Source organism: Danaus plexippus, chromosome 6 (assembly GCF_018135715.1).
Source record: "Danaus plexippus chromosome 6, MEX_DaPlex, whole genome shotgun sequence".
Classification (NCBI taxonomy): Eukaryota; Metazoa; Arthropoda; class Insecta; order Lepidoptera; family Nymphalidae; genus Danaus; species Danaus plexippus.
The window spans coordinates 2,649,151-2,673,851 of NC_083540.1; the positions used below are offsets into that span (position 1 = coordinate 2,649,151).

The following is a 24,701-nucleotide window of genomic DNA, read 5'->3' on the forward strand; positions in this document are numbered from 1 at the left end:
TTATTTTTTCCACATTTTTTTTTTTAGGAAAAATAATAAACCAATAATAATTTTGCATACTTTATTTTCTATAATCACAATTATTTAAGAACGTAACATCTATAAAAGATGGTTAGGTCTAAGACTAAAGTTACATGCACTTAAATAAAATAAGGATATTTTAAGTTCATATTGTATATATTGTATTTTAACTTTAAAGCATAATAAATGACACGTATTTAGGCGTTTGCAAGGACTTCCGTTCACCATGAAACACGCTAAGAAGCACATACTGGCCGGTACATGCGGTACAAAACGTACATAAGTGTGTACCGTCCTAACATAACGTTTGTGCGACCACGGAGTAGAGAATAATTTCATTTCCAACGTACAATTACCAAATTCAACATTAACAATCATTACAAAACCTCTAAACAGTCTCATGTAAAGTAAAAATGTATTTTGTGATGATAAATACATTTCCTATATATATATTTCATTTTAAGTAAACTTTATAGCACCTATCGTTGTATCTTAACATCGTAATAAAAATCTAAAGTACAGTAAAAAGCTAAATGAGAGAGCTTACGCATCCAAATTAAATACAATGAACGAATGAACACAGATAATGAAAAACATTCCTACCATGTAAATATGTCCATAAAATGGCATTTTGGTATTGACATTGCACATAATCTAAAATTCTCATAAAAAAAAGCCTTCACGCTTATAACACATTTGGTGAAGACTAGCAAATAAATTCCGCCTAAAATGAAAAATATCCAATGAAAAGTATATAAAATAATATAAAAATATACAATGAAACGGATAATTTAGCAAAAAATTATGAAGTATATGTCGCAAAGATATTCAGGTCACATTATAAAAAATAATATTATTTTATACATATAAAAATAGTCTTGTAGAGATCTGATACATATAATAGTTAAGCCAACTTATTTACGACCACAGTCACAGACAGTTACGATTCAATTCCGTCATTTACATTTTTCTAGGAATGTTCCTTGGGAATGAACAACAAGCCGGTCATCGTGTGACGCCGACCGCGCCGAGCGTTAGCCAAATTAATTGTTACATCATTTGTATAAAATCAACATTTTAAATGCTTACAACGTGCTAGTCCAGACAATGTTAATATTCACCTACCGACTAAACCAAAAACATTCCGACTCATTAACGAATAACACCTTTTGTTTGGTAATTCGGTTTCCAAAACAGAAACGTACTAAGGCCTTGAAAGGTCACTGTCAGCGTTATAAATATTGTAATTGTTTTATTTCATTTGGAATCTAAAGCAGGTAATTAACATGTTTAGTGACAGACATATCATTTATAAGGTGATGAATACAAAGTGCAATCAACATTTTTTCATCATTAATTATTCAATTATCTTAAACATGTTGCATGCATATAAAGTACTTCCTACACAGATATTTGTTGCAGAATGTGAACATCATAATGCAATATTTTTTTTTTAATTTCATTTAATATTTGCTAATTTTAAAGGCACATCTACAGGTCGATAGGGTTAAACGCTAGATATATAATTGATAGACGAGTTAATACCGAAAATATAGTTTAAAATTGTTGATTATTAAAAAAAAAAATAATCTTAATATTATTAGGTCGTTGTTAAATCACTAATGATTTTATAAAGCATTCATTAAAAATAGCCACAGTAATTTATTAACAATTTGACTGAGATTTTTCTGTGATCTTTCGTTTAATCGGCGTTCACATTAAAGAGTAAAAATGAGAGATTCCTCTGAGTTCTTTTGTTTCTGAACATTCACATTTTCTATGTATTATACAAGACATCTGTAGAGAACTCAGTGGAAAAATTTCACATAGTTTTAAGACATCAATAGGCCATATAGAGACAGGCAGGAATCTGTCTTAGAAATAGAACAAATATAAATTATCGCTGAAAAATTTGTAAGAATTTTTTGTTAATCTTACAATAAAATATATGAAGTTTCTCGTCACTACATTACACATGTCAAATGTTATATATTTTCTCTTAACTAACTTTGATACGTCAATTAAAAAGATTGCTATAATATTTTGTAAGATTTTCATGATATTGACGAAAAGTATTAGACTCGAACGTGTCCAGAAAATCGAATGATTTTATATCAGAACATACGGTATAATTTTTCCTAATAGTCAGTTCACACAGCCGCGCTGTTATGTGAATATATAGCGGGGTTTGTCTCAGGAAGGTCGCTGCACCGGAAGTCGTAGGAGCAGCGCTGAATCAGCTGATACTATTGGCAGTTCATTAGTACAGTGATATTTGATGAGATGAGGCACGCTGTCGAACACGCGGTCTTTAGTTCTCACCTGGAAAACATTATATGAATTAATTTGAACTTGCCTGCTACAAATACAGTACATATAATAACTATAGTTATCGTGTAGTTTTATATTCTTTATATTGAAAATCAATAAAAATTCTTGACAATATATATAAGGTAATTATTGTTGAAATAACTTACAATATTAAATTATAATTCAAGCTCAGTGTTCTGTTGGTCACATTAATTTACTTATACTGTAATATCAATCGTCCTCACAATAAGATTTTTCATATATATCCATTGATCCACGTCAAATATTAAAACTGTATATGTACGTATGTGTGTGTGTGTGTGTGTGTGTGTGTGTGTGTGTGTGTAATACTTACAACGCCGTTAGGGTCGACCAACAGTAGATGTTTGTGCGCCCCGCGGCGTGCCCCGGTCAACACGAACTGCCCGGGACACGCGGCCGACTGACGGACGAGGAACTCGCCGTCCTCCACGACCAGCTGACACATAACGAAACCTTCCATTAATAATGTCGCCAAAGGCTTGAGTATTCAGTTCATGTAGTGATTCTATCGAACCGCTGAACCTTATTGAGGCATTTATAATAATCTTTACGGTTTTATTGTTAAGGTCTCCGACCCTCTTAGGGACTTATTCTTCTTTTGTAAACATGTCGCACTATATTTTTGTTTAAACCAATTACATTTGTTTCCTTCGTAATAATAGTTATAAAAAAAAACATTTTAATTCTCTAATTTGACCTTTTTCAATGTTCCTTTGATATAATAGATTTTTTACCTAAGGAGTGATGAAGTGTTTACTTCCGGTACACCAAATATTATATCTGAAGGTACGGGAACATTAATTCAGCTTTCATTAGATTGTAAGTGTCGAGGATTACGTAAGATATATTTTGCTGACAATATTTTTCATTAGGTCCCATTCAGTGGGATTAAATCTTAAGTAAAAATTCATTTTCTGTGGACTAATCTAACAAGTATATAAATTTTTTTTTCACAAGACTTAATCAAACTAAGTTCTGGAAATCGTAAGTAGACTAGATTTTTTGTACCAAGAATGCATCCGCAAAATCATTTTAGAACCTCAATATTTCTATTAATTTGAGCTCTCACGCTAAAGTCTTACACATATAAATCTTTGAACTCTCTAAAGATGAAAAATATGAGTCATTAATCGTAACATATAACTTTACAACTGTAAGAAATGAGATAAGAAGAAAAACAAAATCTGCCAAGAGAAAAAGAAACATTAAAAGAAAGTAATGGTCAAATAATTTGGCTCTTATATAGACTCTGTTCCTGTTTGAGGTAGACTTAAGAAAAGATGGATGGATGGTTGAAGTATGACATGAGTAAAGGGGTGACCGTTGATACGACGGCTGATAGGTCAGAACGGAAGAGAAGATGTTGTGATGACCACACACAGTGGGATCAGGGCGCGGAAAAACGAACGGGAACGAATTTGTTCCTATGTGTAGTATGTACCCTTTCAGCCGCGGTTCTCGATATAGGTCCGTGGTACCAGGGCTCGCGGGCCAGCAGCGCGCACTGAGCGGCCGCGGACAGAGCAGGCGGGGGCTCCTCTGCTACTGACGACGGAGAAGTGGACGCCGCCGACGACGCCGCGGCTACTGTGAACGGCTCTGAAACACATTTTATTAACTTACATTAATTTATTATATTATGATATTAATTGATAGTTTTCATTACATATTATTCAGTTTACTGTTAATTTTGGTCATGACACTTTAAGTAGTGATCGCTAAGAATTATAACAATAATTACAACAAAGATACAATTTTATTTCATTTATACATTTTTATTTATATTATTTGTGTACAATGTAACTTACGCATGTCGAATATATCAGTATGATGATTAGGCAGCAGCGCCGTAGGTGGGGTCGCGGGGGAGGGGTCTGGTTGACATAGTGACGTACACTCTCCTCACATCTACAGATAAAAAAAACCGATACTAATTATTTACTCACAACACTAATGTTAGAAATAAATCACATATTATGTTTACTATAAAATTCCAGCACACAAAATATGAAATTTGCAGTTTTTAAATCATTAAGCTTATAAATGAAAAACCGGAATGCTTTGTTAGTGGTTTGATAATGGAACCTTGTTATATGGACGTTATATATTAATGTTTCCTTAGAATATTTTTTTTATATATAATAATTATTATATTCAACTGACGATGATATAGGTGCGAGTGTGGCGAGCGGCGGCGGAGGCGGGTGTCTGTGGCTGGTAGGCTCCGGCGGCATCTTGTCGGGCATGTCGTTGTAATACTCGCGCTCTTCCAGACCCTCCCCTGAAGAACCGCACACTGGACGCGAGCCATTGATGTTCAAGCTGTAATTAATTTTGTTTTGGTTTAGAATGTATAGTAATTTGGTACAACACCCTGTATCATTTTAACTATAGGAAGCACTTCATTTGACTGTTACATATGAATATTTATATTAATTAAAGTTCTGCAAGTTACTTAAGCCTTTGCAAAAATAATAGCATTTTCTGAATGTTTTATATGAACTTTTTTGCTAAATATTTCTTAAAATATCATCAGAAATATTAAACGATTACAACTAAATTACAAAAAAAGATATGAATATGCCAATGAGTCATGAAAATTATTTATCTGTCAACAATAGCCACTGGCCGCTTCAGAGAAATCACATGCATGAATCATATAAGGATAATGTCCAAAATTTCTCTTTTATATTGTAAACAGTGACTCACGATGTAGGTTTCGTCAAGAATTCTTTAAAACGAAGTTCAAACGCCTGTCCAACGGTCGCGATGACATCTTGAGCCAATCTCCCACCGCACTCTAATACATAACATGCTCTCCATTCCGCTGGCGGGGCAGACTTAGCCACATACGCCACAAAATCCAATGAATCCTGGAATATCATTATATAATATTTATTTTGAAAACCTTTGGTTTTATTATTTCATAATCTAAATGTTTTGTATTATCATGTTTTTTTTAAATTCACTTCTTGCAACACAAAACGCAAATGTTTAAGTAGTTCAGCCATGAAGTAGAATGAGGTTTCAATGTTTTTTTTTCTCAATGTCTATTTATTGTTTGTTTGTTATTTAAAATTATTAACTCATATCCATTAATATTGGAATTTTATTGTTTTATTTTAAAACTCTTATAAGTAATGAACATTCCTCTTAAAAATATATATTTTATAACCATTATGATAATATCGAAGCCAAGAATTAAAACTGTACTCACCTGATCACCTCCGGATGCAAATGACACCCGTGGCATGTCATGTCGTGCAATAGTTTCACCACCTTCCAGAGCGGCCAGTATTATAGCTCTCGACGAGATTGTTAAGGCTACATTGGAGCCGGAATGTGACATTCTAGGTCTAGCTGCTAAAGCATTTGCAGCTGCTTGACAAACTCTACGCTTTTTATCGGCTGTCCTTAGTCCCGCTGCAGCACATACTCTCGCAATACATTCCCTATGGATTTATAGGATTACTATTATATATACCAGTTCACTAAAAGCTATCACTTAAGTCTCTGCCTGGTGAAGTAATTTTATAAATTTTATAAACTTTGCGATCAAACTGCAAATATTAAGAAATTGTCGTATATTAAAAGGAACTTTATAGATAAAATTTTATATCTTTTGTAATACATAGATGGAAACTGTACACAATACTTTGTAGTCATTTTTGCAGTCCTTGTTTGTAAATATACAGAGACAAACATTCCAAGGTTTTATTTGAGCAATCTCTAGATTTATCAAAGACACAAAATATTTATTTCTCGTTTCACATAATTTACTTACAATTTAATTATATTCTAATTATCTTTAGATTAATTTACTTGCAAAATTTTTTAGGTAAATTGTTAAGTACTTTTTATTCTAATTTTCTATATTTATTACATTTTTACTTATTTAGCATCATCGCTTTTAGTTCTAAATAAAAATTCTATCACAACTTATGATATATACAATTCTTAAATCAATAAACCCCAGGAAGAATTGATAATTCTATATTTTTCTTCATTTTCTTAATTTTTTTTTGTTGTTAGTTAACATCCTTACTAGATTTTATTTTCAATTTGTGAGACAAATGAGCTGCTCACTAGTTTTTTGCTTGGATTAAAAGGGGCTATGATTTTAAATCTAATGCTAATTAACATTCTGTTATCATCTACTTACTTTGCTACTTGAGATCTTGTCTCAAAGTCTAATTTTTTCATAGATGTAAGGACCTCCATGCAACCAATATACTGGAAATAAAACAAAAAATGAATAAGGAGTTTCCACAACCAAAGTAATATGTAAGGGTACACTATATATTTAGTACTAAAACTATCGCTAAATTTGTATAATATTAAATACCTAATTGTATACACTAAGGACCAAGTTTTTTAAGGACTCACTCTGACTGCATAAGTTATTCCATCGCTGGCTAATACGGAATCTGGATGTAGCCAACCTCGAGCCGGTTTCGCGACAAAGGGGCCGTTGTCACCCATATCTAGCAATTAGGATCTATCCTAACGTTATAGACAATTTATTTCCTTAACACTTCAGCAACTCCCAGCTATTCTAAAAACACTTTCATTGTGATTCAAATCAATTCATACTGCTGGAAAATAACTCATTCAATGAAGCGATAAATTGCTTTTTAGTCTTAATAAAGCCCTTATTACAAATTTTCTGAATCCTTCGGATGGAATTAAGCGTGGGATTTAAGCTTTTATTCTAAAGTATCGCTCTTTTTGCTTTTAGTTGTGCAGTTTACTCCCTCTACGCCTATATAAACTTTTTGACAGCTGAAACATCACGGTCAAACCATAGACAATACATGTACACCTAGGGACATTTACTTCAATCCCTTTTATTCGTAATATTTGTGTAATATTTTAATATTTTTCTAAAATTATAATTTATAAAAAATTAAGGAATATTATACATTAACTTGATAGGCATAAGAGAAACTAAATCATTTACAAAACATTGCTCCCTAGATGGCGTTCAGTATAAAGTAAAATTTAAATGAAGCTCTTGAGTTTAACAAGGTCGCCAGAGTATGCAATTAACATTTAAATAAATACATACAACTAGAAATGCAGACTGCGCTTTGAAATGAGCATGTGACTAGAATAAGAGAATGTACTACCATATTTTCATACAGTCATAGAATTCCGCATACATAATAATATATTCTATATGTATAACCTGAATCTAATAAAATAAATTGCTACAATTTAGACACTTGATTATTACGTAAATTAATATGGATCTTTTTTTATAAGTATATAAGATGTTTATATACAAAACATAATACAAAACACATTAATATATCCCATAAATCATTTTTATATTAGCATAAAGGAGATGAAGGTGTTGGGATCCGTCAGCCTGTCATCGAGTGTCCTTTTCATCTAATTACACAGGTCATTAGGGATCCAACGTCTTTGTAAGCAAAGTAGGACACTTTCATCACACGGACTTTAGTCAAAAACTACTTGATATACTTAAAAGAGCGCTATGCTAGATCCTTTTGCTTTTCAATGCATTTATGTTTTTTAAATTTCACACTATGTTTATAAAAATATAAAATAATTTGATACTTAAATCAAGCACAAGCAAATAACGTAGTTATATTCGCCAAAACATTCCGTTTGCAAACAACCAACAAAATATAAAGCTAATGAATTAAATATTAGTTAACGAACCCTATTTTATTGTTCACATAACTGCGGGTAACGAATACTGGGACAATAAATTTTCTCTAATTGCGTAACATTATTTAGAAGTTACAAGTTCCAAGTAAAGCTTGAGCTGAAACAATACTGTTGGCTGTTATTTGCATTTGTTTAAGTAATTATATAATCAGATTAAATAATAGTGTTTGCGTGAGTATAACTAAAATAATTCTAGACTGTAAATTGTAACATACGTACATTTTGCTCAATAGGTAATTGGTAATTGCTTTATTTCTTATTCATTTATAATTTTCTTAATGTTCAAACATTAAAATTAATTAATATTTAGGAATAATATACAAATAAAAAGAATGATCTTCTACTATTTTAAGTTAAATTGGTTTTATTAGATATTTCGTACTATTTGTTAATTGAGTACTTCTAACGAAATAACTTATACATAAAAAAAAAATATTTATTTAAATAAAAAGTCTGCCTAAATTTATAATCTAGTACATGTTTGCAATTCCTCTATCAATTTAAACGTTTATTTTCGTCGTGGAATTGCCAAATCTATCCCCGGACGTAAAGTAATCATACTCACGAGAGACATCACGGGGACGCGATTATATAGCTTCATTCCTTTACATTGAAGTTATTATTAGTATTATTTTATAAAAATATCATTCTTCTTCGTATTCATACAAGTAATAAAATTAACGAAATAATTCTATCAAATACGTATCACCAGTCGAGCCGTTAAATATATGAATCAATTATATTAATTAATAAAACAACAATTCAATGATAACAAATTAAATATTAAATATTTACAATACTAGTAATAAACGGAGATTCATAAATCATAATCCACGCGGATGTAAACACACCCTTCGTAGCCGCGTAGCGCGTGGCGTCGTAGCCGTAGCTGTGTCTACGCGCGTGCGTGCGGCAGTGTATAGCCGGCTAGCGTCGCGTGCCGCCGCTTAAACGGCATGCGACCGTCCATCTCGTCTCGCTTGCACCATCTACACCGTGCGCCCCTGTAAGTAACGATATATTAAAACACATCTAACACATAATAATACATTAATTAACATTATTTAATTCATGAAAATTTAATTAAGAGCTTTGATCTACACGTGGATCTATATTAGCTGAAGCGACTCGCGGTAACAAATGTGCGGTTCGATAGCCCACTGCCCCTGTAAGAGGTTACTAAATACTCTGAAGGGTTGCACGAAATTAAGATGAAACGAATGTGTTAGAAATTCAATTTAACAATTGTATTATTTTTTCAATATTTATATAATATTATTTTGATAATTTGATGTCGATCGAATTATAATTGATTAATTTATTTAATAAAAAAAAGGTTATCATTTTAAAAAGTTAACAAAATTTTAATACACATTTAGGTATATAGCATATATTATTTTAACGAGATTCCAACTCTTGAAATTGAATGTGTCTAGTGAAAATATTTTTTAAAAGTACATTTCATAAATGAAGGTGCAATTTCGACACATGTTTGAACGAGTATTCATTTGGGACTTGCATTTCACGTAATTGCCTGAGGCTGGGAGCATCTTTTCAATCTTTTTTTTTTGCTATAACTCCGCCTGTAGCGATCGTGGTGAAAGCTCGGGCTACCGTTCTGAATCATATGTTTTACGAATAGTTTTTATGATTTTAAAATTTTAAGTAGATTTTATATTCCGATATACTTTAAGTATTAAAAATGTATATAAATAATATTTTTATCGATCATGTAGTTAAAAGCGAAAATTAATGTTTAATTAATAAGCTTGAATAGGGACTAACGCTTAGTTACAAAAGAGACCAGAAAGGCGTGTCCTGGAAGACGCAGATTCGATTTCTTCAGTTCAATAAATTTTTCAAGTCACTAAAACATTAAATAATTCACAAAACTGTCCATTTTTTACTTTTTATTTAAATTAAATGAAACTAAGATTTTCGGATATACTTACTATGCATTTTTATTATTATAAAACTACATATACTCTCGATATTTCGGTTCGAAGTCAGGATTATGTAGTTTTAAAATTTAAAAAAAGTTAAGCGTATTCGACAATCTCAGTTTTATTTAAATGAATACACGCGATAATGTAACATAACATTTAGATTTCAATATTCGTTCTAGTACCTATTTTTATTTTCCTAGTGCATTTTATTTCTATAATTTCTTAAAACGTATACATACATCCATTAAGTGCATATAACTGCATAAAAGTTTTTTCGAGAGCTTATTACAGTTGAAGTATTAGGTACATTTTGATCCGCTAAAGTTTCAGAAACACTTAGAGTTTATTTTAAGCTTTTCTAAAATTGTCTCCGTCTGGCGAATATAAAGTACGGTTGGGTTCTGAAAACTTCTTTTACAGTCTTGTAAATAATTTTTATAGGTATTTATTTCATTTTAAATATGTTGCTATTTCAATTGATTTATAAAGAAGCTAAGGATTTCGGATGCTAAGTGTTTTTATTTAATTATTTTATATATGTATGATCCCGATACATCGGTTTCTTTACAGCAACCATGATCACCACCACTTTTATCTCATCTGCTCGTGGTTGCGGTTGCTGTAAAGGCACCGTAACGTCAGCATGATGTAAATATAAAATAATATATATATTATAAATATACAATTACATTTAAATTGTAGTCTTTTGATAAATGAAAGTTTTTGTTAAGGGAATTGAATGAACCGAGACCATGAAGCAGCTGAGTTTAAAACATAATATGCCCCACGAGCCTACAAATAGGATTACCACTTGGCCCACATCCAGAATTAGAATTAAGATAATAATACTTGTAAAGGATTATCTTCTACATCCTTAAGTTATATCTTAACTTCAACACATTTATACATATAGTTTAGAGGCAAAGTTACAATTGGATTTATAAAGTTATTTAAGTTGATGTAAATTAGCTGTCAACTAAACCCGATAGAATCCAATCGTCTGGATATTAAGTATTAATATTGTACAAAATTTTAAAGATATATTTTACAATTAAATATTCGAGTGACAAATACAAATAAAAAGAGCCTTAACAACAATTTTGTTGATAAATATAATCTATTACCTATACTTGTTTCGATTTAATTCCCGGATCATAAAATGCCTTTAAAATTTTGATTACATATAGAGGTTTTTAATAATAAAATCTATCTAATTTAAACGTTTCTTAATGAAGGAAATCAATTAGTTTCTTGTAACGTAGCTAATATCCTCTTCGATCACTCAACTCTTGCACGACTTGTGACGTAAATAGATTTAATCGAAGGGATCTTCATTGTTTTTCTCAGTCCAGGACATACTTTGAATAAATGCATGAGTGATCTCGACGTTGCTTAGCCTTTGTTTTTCCAGGCTGATATTGGCTTTTGAATAAACATTACACGGGTCATTCGTAATAATTGCGTTATATAAAATGTTTATGTATCATACTAAAATACAGATAACGTATTGTAATTCAAAATAGGTTTAATATATTAAGAAAGAACACTCGATATTTATAAAACAGAACTATTGCGATATTTTACAAATAAAAATAAAATAAACGTAACCTTGGATAATTTATTATGTGATAATAAAGTATAAAGCTATTTAAATCTGAATCAAAATTCAAATATAAAAATTAAGTCACGTATTTCGGTTCGTGTTGAACCTCTTTTCAGCGATACACGTCGGGGTCGGCAATAAAATCCAACTTAACCTACATTAATAGTGAAAAGATTTCACAAGTACTCTTAATTCTATCTTGCGATTTTTGAACCGAAAACAGCCATATTTTTAATTATAATTAAAAAAAATTTATAAACTTTTTCATCATACTATAAATATATTTTGTATTTTCTTAAAAAATAAGATAAATATCCTAAGCTGCTGTTGAGTAAATGATACAGCGGGTGAAATGTACGAGTAATATAAAAAATGACATAGTATATGACAAAAAAACGTACTGAATATAAATACGTAGTTAGGTGTTTATATTGATCTTGGATTTTATTAAATTTTCGTAGAACAACAATGTCTTTCAATTATACAATTAACAGATGGTTCTTCATTTTGTAAATAATTACTATTGGCCTTTGAGAACAGTTCGCTCTTTAACCGTCTAATATATGTCCCCGGAGTCGTTAACGTTCCGTGTCAGACAATATAAAGTTTTAGTGTCGATTTTTATAGTGTGACATGAGTGTGTTTATTCTGAGATTCCTTGTATAGATTCCTCGCCTGGTGTTCTTTTAAAACTGAGTTTTACAATTTACATTCATTTTATCTTCCTCGTGATCTATTTTTCTACGGTTCTAATACTTTTAATATAAAATTATTATTATTATTTCGTACTTATTAAGTTGTTTTCCTCTGAAGTGCTTCTTATAGATATCTATATAAAAATATCTTGTATACGATATTTTATTAGGTCAACAAAATGCTTGCGTCGAATAACATTTTAATAATAAATGTATGAATAAATAATAGATTATTATAATCTGTGGAATCTCAAATAGTTTTAGTCCTGTTCCAACTGAAGGGGGTGTTCCAAGAATTTCAAATAGGCGTTCCAGACGACACGATGTTGTAAGATTGTAACAAGGAGAATTTCATGAAATGTTTGTACATGAATATAGATACAGAAATTTACTGAATTAACAGTAGGTCGTATATTAAAATAAAAGATTCGTCCTACATACGGCGTACGTATGGAGAAGAAAAGATATTCTCTAGATAGAAAATTTTAGGAAGACGGTAAACATTATGCTAATACCAAAACGCAGTAGACGTTGGTTGTATTCGGAACATGATTTAAAGCACATTTCATGTCGCCCCTAGATATCGAAGTGTTTGTTCGGTTAATGGATTGAGGATCTCAGATCCGACGTCTTTCCACAGCTATTTAGTTACGAACCCGAAGGGTTTTAGATATCTTGGCACTTAAAACTTTATATAAATATATAGAGATTACTTTTATTAATTCTGTCATGTTGAATTTGATAATATAACAATATTTGATAAGTATATAGACTCTTTACACGTAAATGTTGCATGAACTTTACCCCTTTAAATATACGTAATAAATTTAGAACAGGTTACAAATGTAAATATAAGTACAAAAAATATCCAAATATGTTTTTGGGACTTATTTTGGACAGACTTAGTGTTGTTCAATGGCTAAAACACAAAAGAATCGATGGAAAAGAGCGTTAACATCCTTCTTTTGGTTCAACAATAACTTTATCAGACGAAATATCGCTGTATGTCGTCAGTTGTCACCTAATAGACATAATATAACGTTTTCGAATGTCACTCTGACAATACGGCTAGTGTGATTAGGTTTTAATCAGAAATACAAAAATAAACTGTTAATAATATAAAAAAATATTGGCAAATGTTTAAACAAAAAAAAAAAAAATTAAAAATACAGCATTGTTAATTTTCAAAGCTATTTTGTATTGATTCTAAGTTATAAAACTATTGTATTCTTAGAATTGTCTCCCAAAAATTTTTTAAATTATGGTAGAATGGAACAAGAAGGCAATTAATAAAACTATGCATGAATGATGCTTTGACTTTTATGACTGACATATTCTTGACGACTGATAGGATATAAGCGTAGAATATCGACAATTTCTTAATTCTTCAATTTTTCGTATTAGAATGTTGAAAATAGAAATATAGAAAAAATTTTCTATAACATCATTTTTCATTTTTTTTTTATTTTCCTAAATATTTGTATGTGTAGATGAGTCAATTCTAATTCATTTGTACTTATTACGTTATTTGAAGAGATGTTTATTTCAATTTATATATTTTTTTATTTGTGGTGATTTAAAATTGAAAACCTATTCATGTTTTTATAAACATCATATGAAAACAAAAATAAACAAACCCGTGCTATGAAAAATAATATATGTTAAATAATCACAAGAAGTAATATATATTTTAACTGAAAATATAATTCAAGTAAAGATACGTTTATTTAAAATAAATGTCAGTATTCCCATCAGCTGTAAATGAGAGCCTCAGATCTGTGTACAAAGACAGCGATCGGCATTTTTCCTTGTAACGTTACACTCCGGACAATGCCGTGTTTATAGCACGCTGGGCCCCAGACTTCTATTACGCTGATGGATATATTATCTCACATTACACAGTCGTATTTTAATCACTTGCGGGAATTCCCACCTAGCTTTGTTAGTGATATTTGAAGAGTATGTCTTTATAACAAGCAAGTATCGTACAAACTAAATATAGTTTGGTTTAAACTTAAGCTCTGAATACACAGTCGTGATTGTATTGAAACTTTTTAAGCCCAAAACTTTGAGGGACTTTGTATGTTTCATTACAGCGGGTGCCCGGGCTTTCGTTACGTGGGGATGATAAAACATTTTATGTTACTTCTATTTAATTCAAAGAAAGTGTTTAGATGACAGGCAATGTTGCGGAGAGGAAAACAATTGTACTGCTCTCTTCACGTTAGCATAACCATTATCTGAAAATCCTTTGTCAGTGTAAAAGTTTTGTGTGAATATGAAATACGATTCCCCCGTTTTACTGTCAGATTGCCTCTGCTCCTGTCAGAGTAGTCGTTTTCATGTAATTGTTTCTAGAAACTTATTTTAATTACATAATATTTTCCTTACAATTATATTATACATAATACATTGCTTTTAAGTCTCTGTTTTTAATATTATGACGTAAAACATGTATAGTACAATTGTATACGGCCTTATTATTTGCAAGGTCTATTCAAGACAATGTTATAACAAACAATGCTCGGTATCTTCATCAGCGATGGTTCATGTTCAGGTGCCGTCGGAGGCATGCTGGGCGCGCGGCTCAAGTCATGGATGGAAGCGCAATTGGGGCGGGCGAAGAAACGTAAACAGAAGCCGGCGAGGAATGTCCCACCAGCTACACCGCAGCCCCCTCCACACCTGTCTTCCCCGGAAAGCGCTTATAGCACCGGTTACTCAACAGATGGCACCTCTCCTGGTTTGGCACCCGGTCCGCTTTCCGCTCCGCTCGTCGCTCCCCCGCCGCCGCCTGCGCCACCCACCACACACCTATACCACGAACCGGCTAAGGTACAATTTGTGACGATATTTTTTTGCACTGTAATAATCTTTTCTACAATAACAGAAATAATGATTAAATGATTTTATTATACAAATCTAAGACAATGGTTTAACATGAATAGTGTTAAGTACAGATATAATTTAAATTATTAGGTAATTCTATCATGAAAATAATATTTAGGGTGTAAACGCTATGTTGCTAAAAGCTTTTTGCGGGTATATCATATATCTATTGACTTATCTAGCGTCGATTTAATGAGATAAATAAGAGAAAAATAAACTAGCTGCATGATGAAAGGTCATTCGACGTATTGATTTTCCTAACGATATTTATAACCGCTCTCATGTATAATCTGGATTACTTTATTAATTAACTGGACTGGATAGGTTGACGAGGGTTAAACGCACAAAGGCTATCCAATAATGACTGCTCTGATGAGCGACGTTATTTGTCTTTATAATGGGACCGGTTTTAAGCCTTATTAATGGAACCTCCGGTAGGTTACAAATTAAGGAGAGTATTTTTTTAAGTACCGTCGTATCCATTTTGTCAATACGCAGATTGTAGATAATATATATATCTATATATATATATATATATATACGTGTATATTTTAACATTTTTGTCTTAATTTAAGCGATTGGAACGTACATATCTTTGCTTAACGAAGTTATCTATATCTTGTTTTTAGTTTTTCTTAGTGTAATAAAAATTGTTTGAAAAATATCCCAGTTGCAGCAAAGTCAACCGAGTGTATAGTTGTTCATGCCTGTAATATATTTTTTGAACTTTTTTCCGAGTACAATGAATTTTAAAATATTAGGGATAAAGATATTTTTATGATGATATTTATTTGTTTAAATTTTTCATCTAATTTTGATGGATTAATGAAAGTACAAACATATTTTATTGGTGAACGAGCCGTCGAGGCTTCTTAAATGATATGCTGTTCTTATCGTTATAGGGATCGAAAAACTCGTCTGTGTCCTTGAATTTGACAAATATTTATTGAGTGTCTTTAATTTTTTTACTTCTTAAATAATGTCCCTGAAGCGATGATGATAATGTTTATATCAAATGACTCTCCTTGTCTGATGTTTAACTTTGGAAAGATAACTCGATTTCAAATCCAAATTTAATCTTATAAATTACAGTGTTTAAAATTCAATTGGTGTTAAACAAAGTGTGGTGAAGTATTATCGAAAAGCAAGTGAAACTTTGCTCGGAGCATATATTTCTCGTTTTGGGCATTATAATCGCTTTTTATCTTAATTTAATCATTGAAAAATGGTATGACTGTGACAGATTTCTATGCTAGAATGTAGGTGACATTATAAATCATACACATGATGGTAGTGTGTTGAGAAACTAACACTGTTTATATGAATCAATGATAAAAAAACAATTAATGTCGCGAGGAATGAGTGAAATATTAATGGTACTCAATTAGCTGATGGGAGTCATTGGTGCCGTCATCTCGGTTTCCCTACTACATTCTATTATGTCACTATTAACGGGCTTGCTTTAAAACAACTGCATAGAAAGTCGAAATATATTGAATGAAAATAATAGAAGCTGGCTCTTTAATAATTTTCACAGAAAATAAAACATTCTCAAAACTCAAGTTAATTGCTCTCATTGACCATAGATGGCACTACTAATATCTTACATCGCGCAAGCGTTATTTTCTCCTAACGTTACTAGAGTTGGCTCTACAAGCATTCGTTATGTACTTCCTTGTCTTGGGGAGCATAGTGCGCAGTGATCGTAAAGTGAGAGCACTGATGCTGACACCCACATGTTATCTTGTATAACTAACCCGCGCCCGGCTGCCGTCAGGGAGTCCGAGCGCAATTTTTGTAAAGCCCTTTTACTTTAGAAAGGGCAATGTTTGATTTCAAGTGAATTGCATTGAAATTAAATGCAGGCGTGTAAATATTTTCTCAACAAAATGAAAATGTATTGGCCACAATTTTAACTGTGAAATAAATTCATATTAATCAAGTTTCATATTAATCAAGTTATTGGGTATTAAATTAATTTATTTATAGGAATAAGTAGATAAATATATTTTAATTATTTTGAATAATGAAACATCCATAACAATTAATAATTAATATTAATGACCTCAGATAATTAAGAGGATAAGCATATTTGTAAATGTATGAATTTTACTCTACATACTAATAGATTTTCATATTTGATGTTTTTATAGACTGGATACTATTAATAAAAAAATAAATAATTCAATATTTCAGCGACGTTCAAGCACAACAATCCGGCGAGCTGTTCCGGAACCATCTATTTGCGCAACTCCATCTCCCCGACCACGTTGCAGGATCAGAACGAATCCATGGCTTGGAGCGACCTCTCCCAACGCGAGACGGAAACAGCATCCGTTGCAGCAGCAACAGTCGCTTCAAATACCTCAGCAGCATCCACACTTACACCACGCTCCTTATTCGTTGGACTCTCATCAGAAATATTCCTCTAGGTATGTTTTTTCTGTCCGTCCTAAATAAGAGTATGTCACTTGTCTTATTAGTCTTACATTTGCTCACACAAAGTTGTTGCTATTTATATAGAATTAATATATGTATATTAGATTGTAAGATGTTTTAGTTCACATCATTCCAACCTAGTTATTTTTAATCGTCTGAGTAATAGTAATTTGTTGTTAATACGATATGATAAATTGATTTAGGGAAGATATTCTAATTAACAAACCTCGTTAACTTAAACGTACTTAGTGGTAACCAGTCAAAGCGTAGTAAAATGGAAAAAAATGTGATTTTGATTTCAGATCGCCTCACCTCTCTCCGCACCTATCTCCTCATCTCTCTCCTCATCTATCTCCACACTTATCTCCGCATCTATCACCTCATTTATCTCCTCGCAAGTCTCCCTACATGTCGCCCCGTTTGTCTCCCGAACCATATTCAATGTATAGGGGTGGGTTATCCAGTGACGAAGAGTGCCTCGGTATCAAAATAAGAAACCGGGAAACAGCTATTCTCTCTGACTTGGACGTCGATTCGGATGGAGATACGGGCTTGGATGGTGGAGATGAGGATGAACCGGACAGCAGGTCGTCTCCGGGAAGAAGACGGGCCAGAAGACGTAGACCGCAACGACGTCCACCAAAATCTGCAGGTAAGTGAAAATAAATGATTACTATTCTTATTCTAGATTCCTGTTAATACAGGGAATATTTTTAAAGGGACAACTCCTCCCCGAATGCGTCGTCGATGCCACGCGCCTTCAGCACCAGCTGTAAGGGAACGGGATCCACTACTTGAAGCTGATCGGGAGGCTGAGAGGAAATACAGAGAGCTTATCAGAGAAGCCGAGAAACTGCTAGTGACAGTCTCTAGAGCTCCGATAGAACCACCTCACAACCCTCGTGTTAGAGAACTGAGGGCCACTGAGGTTAGTCATATTACATAATAGTTTTATGAACCAAATAGTTTTCCAACATTTTAATTAGATGCCTGTTTCTTCGTATAGTAAAAGTTTTTTAATAATCCCATTCTATATGCATGGTTATAGTGTGACATTAAAACATTGTTCGAAGGTGGAAGCGCCACGAAGGAGTCCAGAGCGCACTCACGTTACCAACTTCATCCGTGCCAACTCCCCTGAGCCTCCCCGGCGTCTATCTCCCGTGGCCAGGCGCTCCCCCCTCGCCGCCCCCCCACAGACCTGTCCCCCTGGGCAAGTTCCTCCCCGCACTACACAACCCCCCTCGAACGCTGACAGACCACACTCTGAACCGCCGAAGAGAAAGGCGTATGCTCGGGACGAGGTAATCCACACTAATAACTAACTTTATACAGCTTGTGCATTAAAGACGGTCAAGTCTGGATGAATAAGCAGTGCTCAACATCGAGTTAGAAATAAGCCGTTCTTAGAGCCCATTAAAAAATTCTGCATGATCTATTTTAGTTAATACATAACATAGAGTGGTTTTTATTGATTTGACAATTAGTTCTTCTTTTGATATAATTTTTTTTTTATAATTAATGTTGACAAATTAAAGTCCTTGTTGCAATAGTTTGTTATGTAAAAAAATATTCCGTTAAAAATATTACAGATATGACAACAACGTTCTTAGCTGCGATGTAAATTTGCTCATAGTTCATCAATGAAGGCGTAAAAACGTAATTGTCATTCTAATTAAAATTATCTCGGTTAATCAACCTTGACATGTACTGATTACACTATTGTGGGATTTGCGTAATTTATTTATGAAATCCTTTGTTTATAAAATACCCATCTATACAAACGTATAAAGACAAGTTGTTCTATTATTATATGTACTTAGTTGTAGGTAATTTTTTTAACACGTTTCTTTTGTTTACTGAAATATAAACAAATTAGATTTTTCTTCTTCTTTACTATTTTTTTTTACTATACAACTTACGAATGTACTACTCATACTAATTTATATTTCAGTAATTCTATTATATAATAGGTACGTGTTATACATACGTCCGTATACATTAATCAGAAAGGGACACTCAAATTTTATTTGTATCTTGAATACATGTACAGACAAGTAATTTACAAGTGTATTACAACTTAATTGCATGTAAATAACGTACTATAATACTTGCTTACATTGTCACCGAAAAAACTAACTGAGGAGGAGTGAACTTTCAAGGAAGAACGGCAGAACTAACATGAACTTAAAAGTAAAAGTATAAGAGTAAATGCCGAGGTAAAGACCTTATACAAACATTAAAAGGGTACTTCCCTAAGAATAGTTCGAGATGTCTTAAGTTTTGGAAAAAAAAAACACGGTACAAATATTTTTAAATGATATTTTATAATCTGTGATAATTGCTATTGTTTGTTGACGAAAGCGAAACAATTTTATCATACCTACTGTAAATCGTCACTGTAAAACAACGATTTGAAATATTACATTTTTTAGCTTAATACATTATTCCAGGTGCTACAAACGCTGGAGGGTCTCCGTAAGAGCTTGCAGCAGCAGTCAGCGCTGCTCGCCGTTCAGCGCACGCGGCTTGACTCGTTGTAACAGCATTCATTAGAATCTTTATTTACATATCCTTTTGTTGCGCCGGCTGCTTGATAATTTGAATCTCAAAACAGTTTAGCGTCTCTGAAGTTAATGGAAAATTTCATTTTGATTTAAGCATGTATTTAACTCCTACAGTGTTACTTTTAGTTTCATAAAACTGTATCAATAATTAATTTGTTAATGTTATAAAGTGATGACAATGGAATGTTATAGCTTTAATTTTTTTGTATTTTACATTCAGTTCCGAAGTGAAAGTTCGAACATCAAGTAGTCAGGCCGAATCCAGTAGCTCTTCCATATTTCCTAGACAAATCCCTCCAAAGATAGTCTAGTCATATAATTGGTAGTTAGCGTAGATTTGTTATTGTTTCGTATGGGCGAGGCCAACTTTATTATACCAATAGTAATTGTAGCGTCATTTATTACTAGTATATGTACGGGCCCGTTGGATCGTTTAGGTACTATATATATTTACTTGTATATCATTGATATTCATATTTTGTAGACGTGTTGCTTCTCTGTTGAATAATACGTTTGTATACACCGAAATAATATAAGCATAATAATAACCCATGTAGACGTTATAATTTACATTTTCTAGTTATTGTCTTATTTGATAAGTACAGTAAATTATAAATTGAGGTATCACAATGTAATTTTGAAATTAAAATTCATTATTTTAGTCGACAACTTAATCCTGGATAGGTATTAATTTGGGCCCTGTGTAGGTTGGCACATGTGTTGTAGTGTAGTGAGCACAGTACGATAACAACAATTTTTGCATAGACAAACTAAACGAAGACTAGATACTGTGACGTAATGGTTTACAAAACTGTCTATGTAGTTTGGTAATGACAACCTTTAGTACGGATACAGTTGGAAGTTGAGGCGACGGTGTAAGACTGCGTTTACAACATAACTCTTTTGAGATGTTTTTAATATGGCTGATGCCTTTGTACCTACGACTGTTAATGGAAAAAAACATAAGACAAAAGAAGGTAAATACCTACTCATGAACTTCAGTTTTTTAATTTTTATATTTAGACACGGACAGTACATAATATGCTATGACATTCGTTTGACTTTAGTCTTTTGTTTGGGTCAACGAAAAGAATTTGCCCCTCGGTTAATTTAAATTATTCCTCAGTATATTTTAATAAATTTGTTATAAATGATATATTTGTTTACGCCAGTATGAAAGTCCGTCTCGATTTTAAATATTCCAGTGACGCGCGCTACTACCTTAATGTTGTTTTTTTTATATTATAATATGAATCTTGAGTGTTTGAAATCGGGACACATAATTAATAAAAATATTAGGAACTGTATTCCTGTAGTAAATTTTATATTATTGATGTTTTAAATGGTCTTTTTAACGTGACATAAATGCATTTTATTTATACATTTATTTAAAAGGCATCAGTCACATGTCAAGGGTGCCCAGTGTACCATATTTTTGTTAAATAAAATTTTGCATGAAAACGCAAATGTATAGCGTCTTTCAGCGATATGTAAATATTAACCCATTTACTTGTTTATTGTAAGTATAAATAAGATTTATACGTTTAGTTGAATTTTCATTAAAATATTAAACCACCTCCACAATTTTTACTTTGTACCTGTACCGAAACAAAAAGAAATAATATTGACATAAAATGTACCTGAATTACGCCCCAAGAATTTAATTTTTTTACATGGAAAACTACCTTCATATTTGTAGACTTTACAGTTTCCATAAAGTAAAACTAATGGTAAGTATAAGAAATATTTTAAAATTAATATGGATACTATGGGCAAAGTATTACACATGAGTCAATAGATGGCGCTATCTTCGACAACGTCTAAGTTAACATTATCAAGTATAGATGGCGTTGAGTGCCCTATTTCATGTCAATGCGGTGATATTGATTAAACAAATTGGATGTTCTAGAAAGTACTCAACCTTCAGACTGTATCTTCGATAACATGATGCCATTTTTATTTTATATGAAATTGGTTTGAAATTATTACTTATGATGTTAAATGTCTTAAATATTAATATAATGATTTTCAACATTCTTTTGATTAGAAAATAATGTCATGATAAATGACGGCGTCTATTACAACTTGAAGTTTATCGAAACAGCTATACAATAATAAACGAAACTATTAGGTACAAGTGAATTTCAAACGCAAGATTGTTTAAAAACCGCTCATTTTATTTTGTAAATTAGGGATTTTATTAATAAAATATATATACTTTAATAAAAAAAATATTTTTAATATCGACATAGAAGTATAAATTTCATACAGAGTTATAGCAGACAGGATATTTTTAATTTTAACATTGTTTTTTGAAGAATTTCAATTAGAGCAAACAAAAAAATATATATGCGTTTTATATACTTCTATAAGTCTATACAGACACAGCGAAAGAGAGCTCTAATAAGAAGCTAACATTACCTCGAAGTTCCCACATCGTTTTAACGATTTCTCGGAAAAACCTTAAACCCTCTCGGATCCAGAGCTAATGCTATAGTTTTATTAACAAATTTTCGCTTTATGACCTTCAGAATTTAGCTGAGGGAAATGTAGTGAAACAAAAGATATGGTAATCAAACGCAATGACATCTATAGTCCGTTATCGCGACTTCATGAAAAAAAAAAACAACTTTTAAGTATGCCGTGATCCTGCGGGAACTACACTGTATTCCAGGACAAATTATAGGACACGTCTGAATCTAATATGTAAAACATGTTAATGTAAGGCTTTGTCAAAATCCGTAGACTAGTTTTTGCGTTCAAGACAGACAAACATCAACAAAACCTCGCAAACTTTTCCATTCATAACATCCATAATATTGGTATTATTGACCGTTTGACACATTAAAAAAGGAAAATATAAATTGATTTGCATAAAAAACTAATTTTTTTTTTTCAAATTATAAACGAGCATCACTAGATAACATGTCAAAATAAATGTCATGATATGACAAGCAAATTTCACATTATCTTAAGTAGGTTTTATGACATAAGCGGAGGTGAGTTCGCAATGACACTAATAGGTAAAAATTCACGGTCAAAACAATTGTTTGCTGAGAGATTGTGATGCGTAATTCGACATAATTTAAAGGCGATAAACAAACACTTCTGAATGCTTAAGAATATATAAAGAGGTGATAGGAATTTTGAGCAAATACAATACAACTTTAAGCATAAAATAATCGCCCAAGCGTTAAAATATAACTTTGAATAACCATAAAAATATCAAAAAAAAAAGTCAAATGTGGTTTGATAATATTTCTATGCGTTTGACGAAGTCGTGCTTATAAATTCAAATGTTAAATATTATAACATAGTTTTACGAAAGAAATTTTATATATACAGGAAAGAATATCGTCTTTACATAAATAAAAGAGCAATGTATAAATGATATATGTAAGAGTTTGTGGCTGTGATTAAATGTTATCGATATACGAGTAAGTTCACATCAGGGTTGCAACCGGTCTGGTGTAAACCGGATATAACAAAAATATGATATTTTCAATGTTTCGGAGACTTATTATCTAACTTCAAAGAACTTTATTCGAATTTAATGTATTTCATACTAAATATTACTGTTCTCGTACAATGTTTTTGTTTTATATCAAACGAGCACACGGCCTACTTGATGGAAGATAGTCACCGTCGCCCAAGGACATGTGCAACATCAGGAATATTACGGATGCGTTGCCGACCTTGATTGTGGGAAAAGGAGAGGAAAGGGTAGGAAAAGGGAACGGGCAACCGGCTCTCTCACTCATCAGACGAAACACAGACATTTAAGACTACTTCACGCCGATTTTCTGTAAGGGGGTGGTACATCCCCGGTCGATCCAGCCCATGTTCGAGCTGTAGTAACTTGACCACAGCTAGGCTCTACCTTGAAACCGTGTTTTTATTATAAAAACTAGACTCTCAGTTCTCTTTTTTGTTCATTAACTTATGTTGATTGATTAACTTATGTTGATGCTATGACGTGCATTATGATTGATAAACTAGAAAATGTCTGATCAGTTTGAACTTGCGAACTTTTAGTAAGGGTACAAATAAAAATACATATGAAATCTCCACACTCCGTTCATATTGTAGGCTAAGTTTTAACCAATAACTCGAAAGCAAATGCATATAATAATAAACATACCTATATGTCGCCCCGAGATGCCTGTCATATCAAACATTGCTTTTTATGTGTTCGTTCATTATAATTGTTTCCAAACTACCCACTTTTCGTTGTAAATAATTTTATATATTTTAGTATTAGTTTTGTTTAAGTTCTCACAATTGTTATACAGAATTTACCATATTAAAGTCCTAGAATAATCGTACCAAATTTATTCTACATTGGTTGCACTTAGGAGCCACAGTGGTAGAATCTCCGCTATACAATTCTTGAAATTCATTGTAAGAAAATGTTAGCAATAAACAAGTATCATTTTGAGTAAAGACTATCTTTACTTCAAAATGGAATCCCGTCCTTCGGCATCGGTACTGA

The 24,701-nt window shown here is 32.1% G+C and overlaps 2 protein-coding genes and 1 non-coding gene across 3 annotated transcripts; 2 read left to right on the top strand and 1 right to left on the bottom strand.

Annotated features, from left to right (window-relative positions):
* Positions 1–47: 47 nt before the first annotated feature.
* LOC116778940 (SHC-transforming protein 2) lies at positions 48–7,144 on the bottom strand. Its single transcript, XM_032673038.2, is given in 10 exon segments — positions 48–2,343; positions 2,687–2,809; positions 3,815–3,972; positions 4,182–4,235; positions 4,238–4,281; positions 4,537–4,695; positions 5,083–5,246; positions 5,591–5,825; positions 6,536–6,606; positions 6,760–7,144. Coding segments are annotated over 10 exon segments (1,233 nt in total). The 5' UTR covers positions 6,856–7,144; the 3' UTR covers positions 48–2,214.
* A 1,848-nt stretch (positions 7,145–8,992) lies between these two features.
* On the top strand, positions 8,993–21,785 carry LOC116778997 (serine/arginine repetitive matrix protein 1-like). Its single transcript, XM_032673120.2, has 7 exons — positions 8,993–9,076; positions 14,872–15,149; positions 17,400–17,635; positions 17,945–18,294; positions 18,362–18,570; positions 18,716–18,946; positions 20,096–21,785. The coding sequence occupies exons 2-7, from the start codon at positions 14,886–14,888 to the stop codon at positions 20,183–20,185; spliced, it is 1,380 nt and encodes a 459-aa protein (XP_032529011.2). The 5' UTR covers positions 8,993–9,076; positions 14,872–14,885; the 3' UTR covers positions 20,186–21,785.
* Positions 16,872–17,006, top strand: LOC116779291 (U4atac minor spliceosomal RNA). The gene has a single exon (XR_004354191.1). It is a non-coding gene; the product is annotated as a U4atac minor spliceosomal RNA (small nuclear RNA).
* Positions 21,786–24,701: the final 2,916 nt, after the last annotated feature.

Coding starts and splice junctions, on each gene's coding strand:
- LOC116778997 (XM_032673120.2), top strand. CDS start 14,886: ATGCTGGGCGCGCGGCTCAAGTCATGGATGGAAGCGCAATTGGGGCGG. Junction 17,636..17,944: donor CATCAGAAATATTCCTCTAG/GTATGTTTTTTC, acceptor TTTTGATTTCAG/ATCGCCTCACCTCTCTCCGC. Junction 18,571..18,715: donor GAGAACTGAGGGCCACTGAG/GTTAGTCATATT, acceptor CATTGTTCGAAG/GTGGAAGCGCCACGAAGGAG.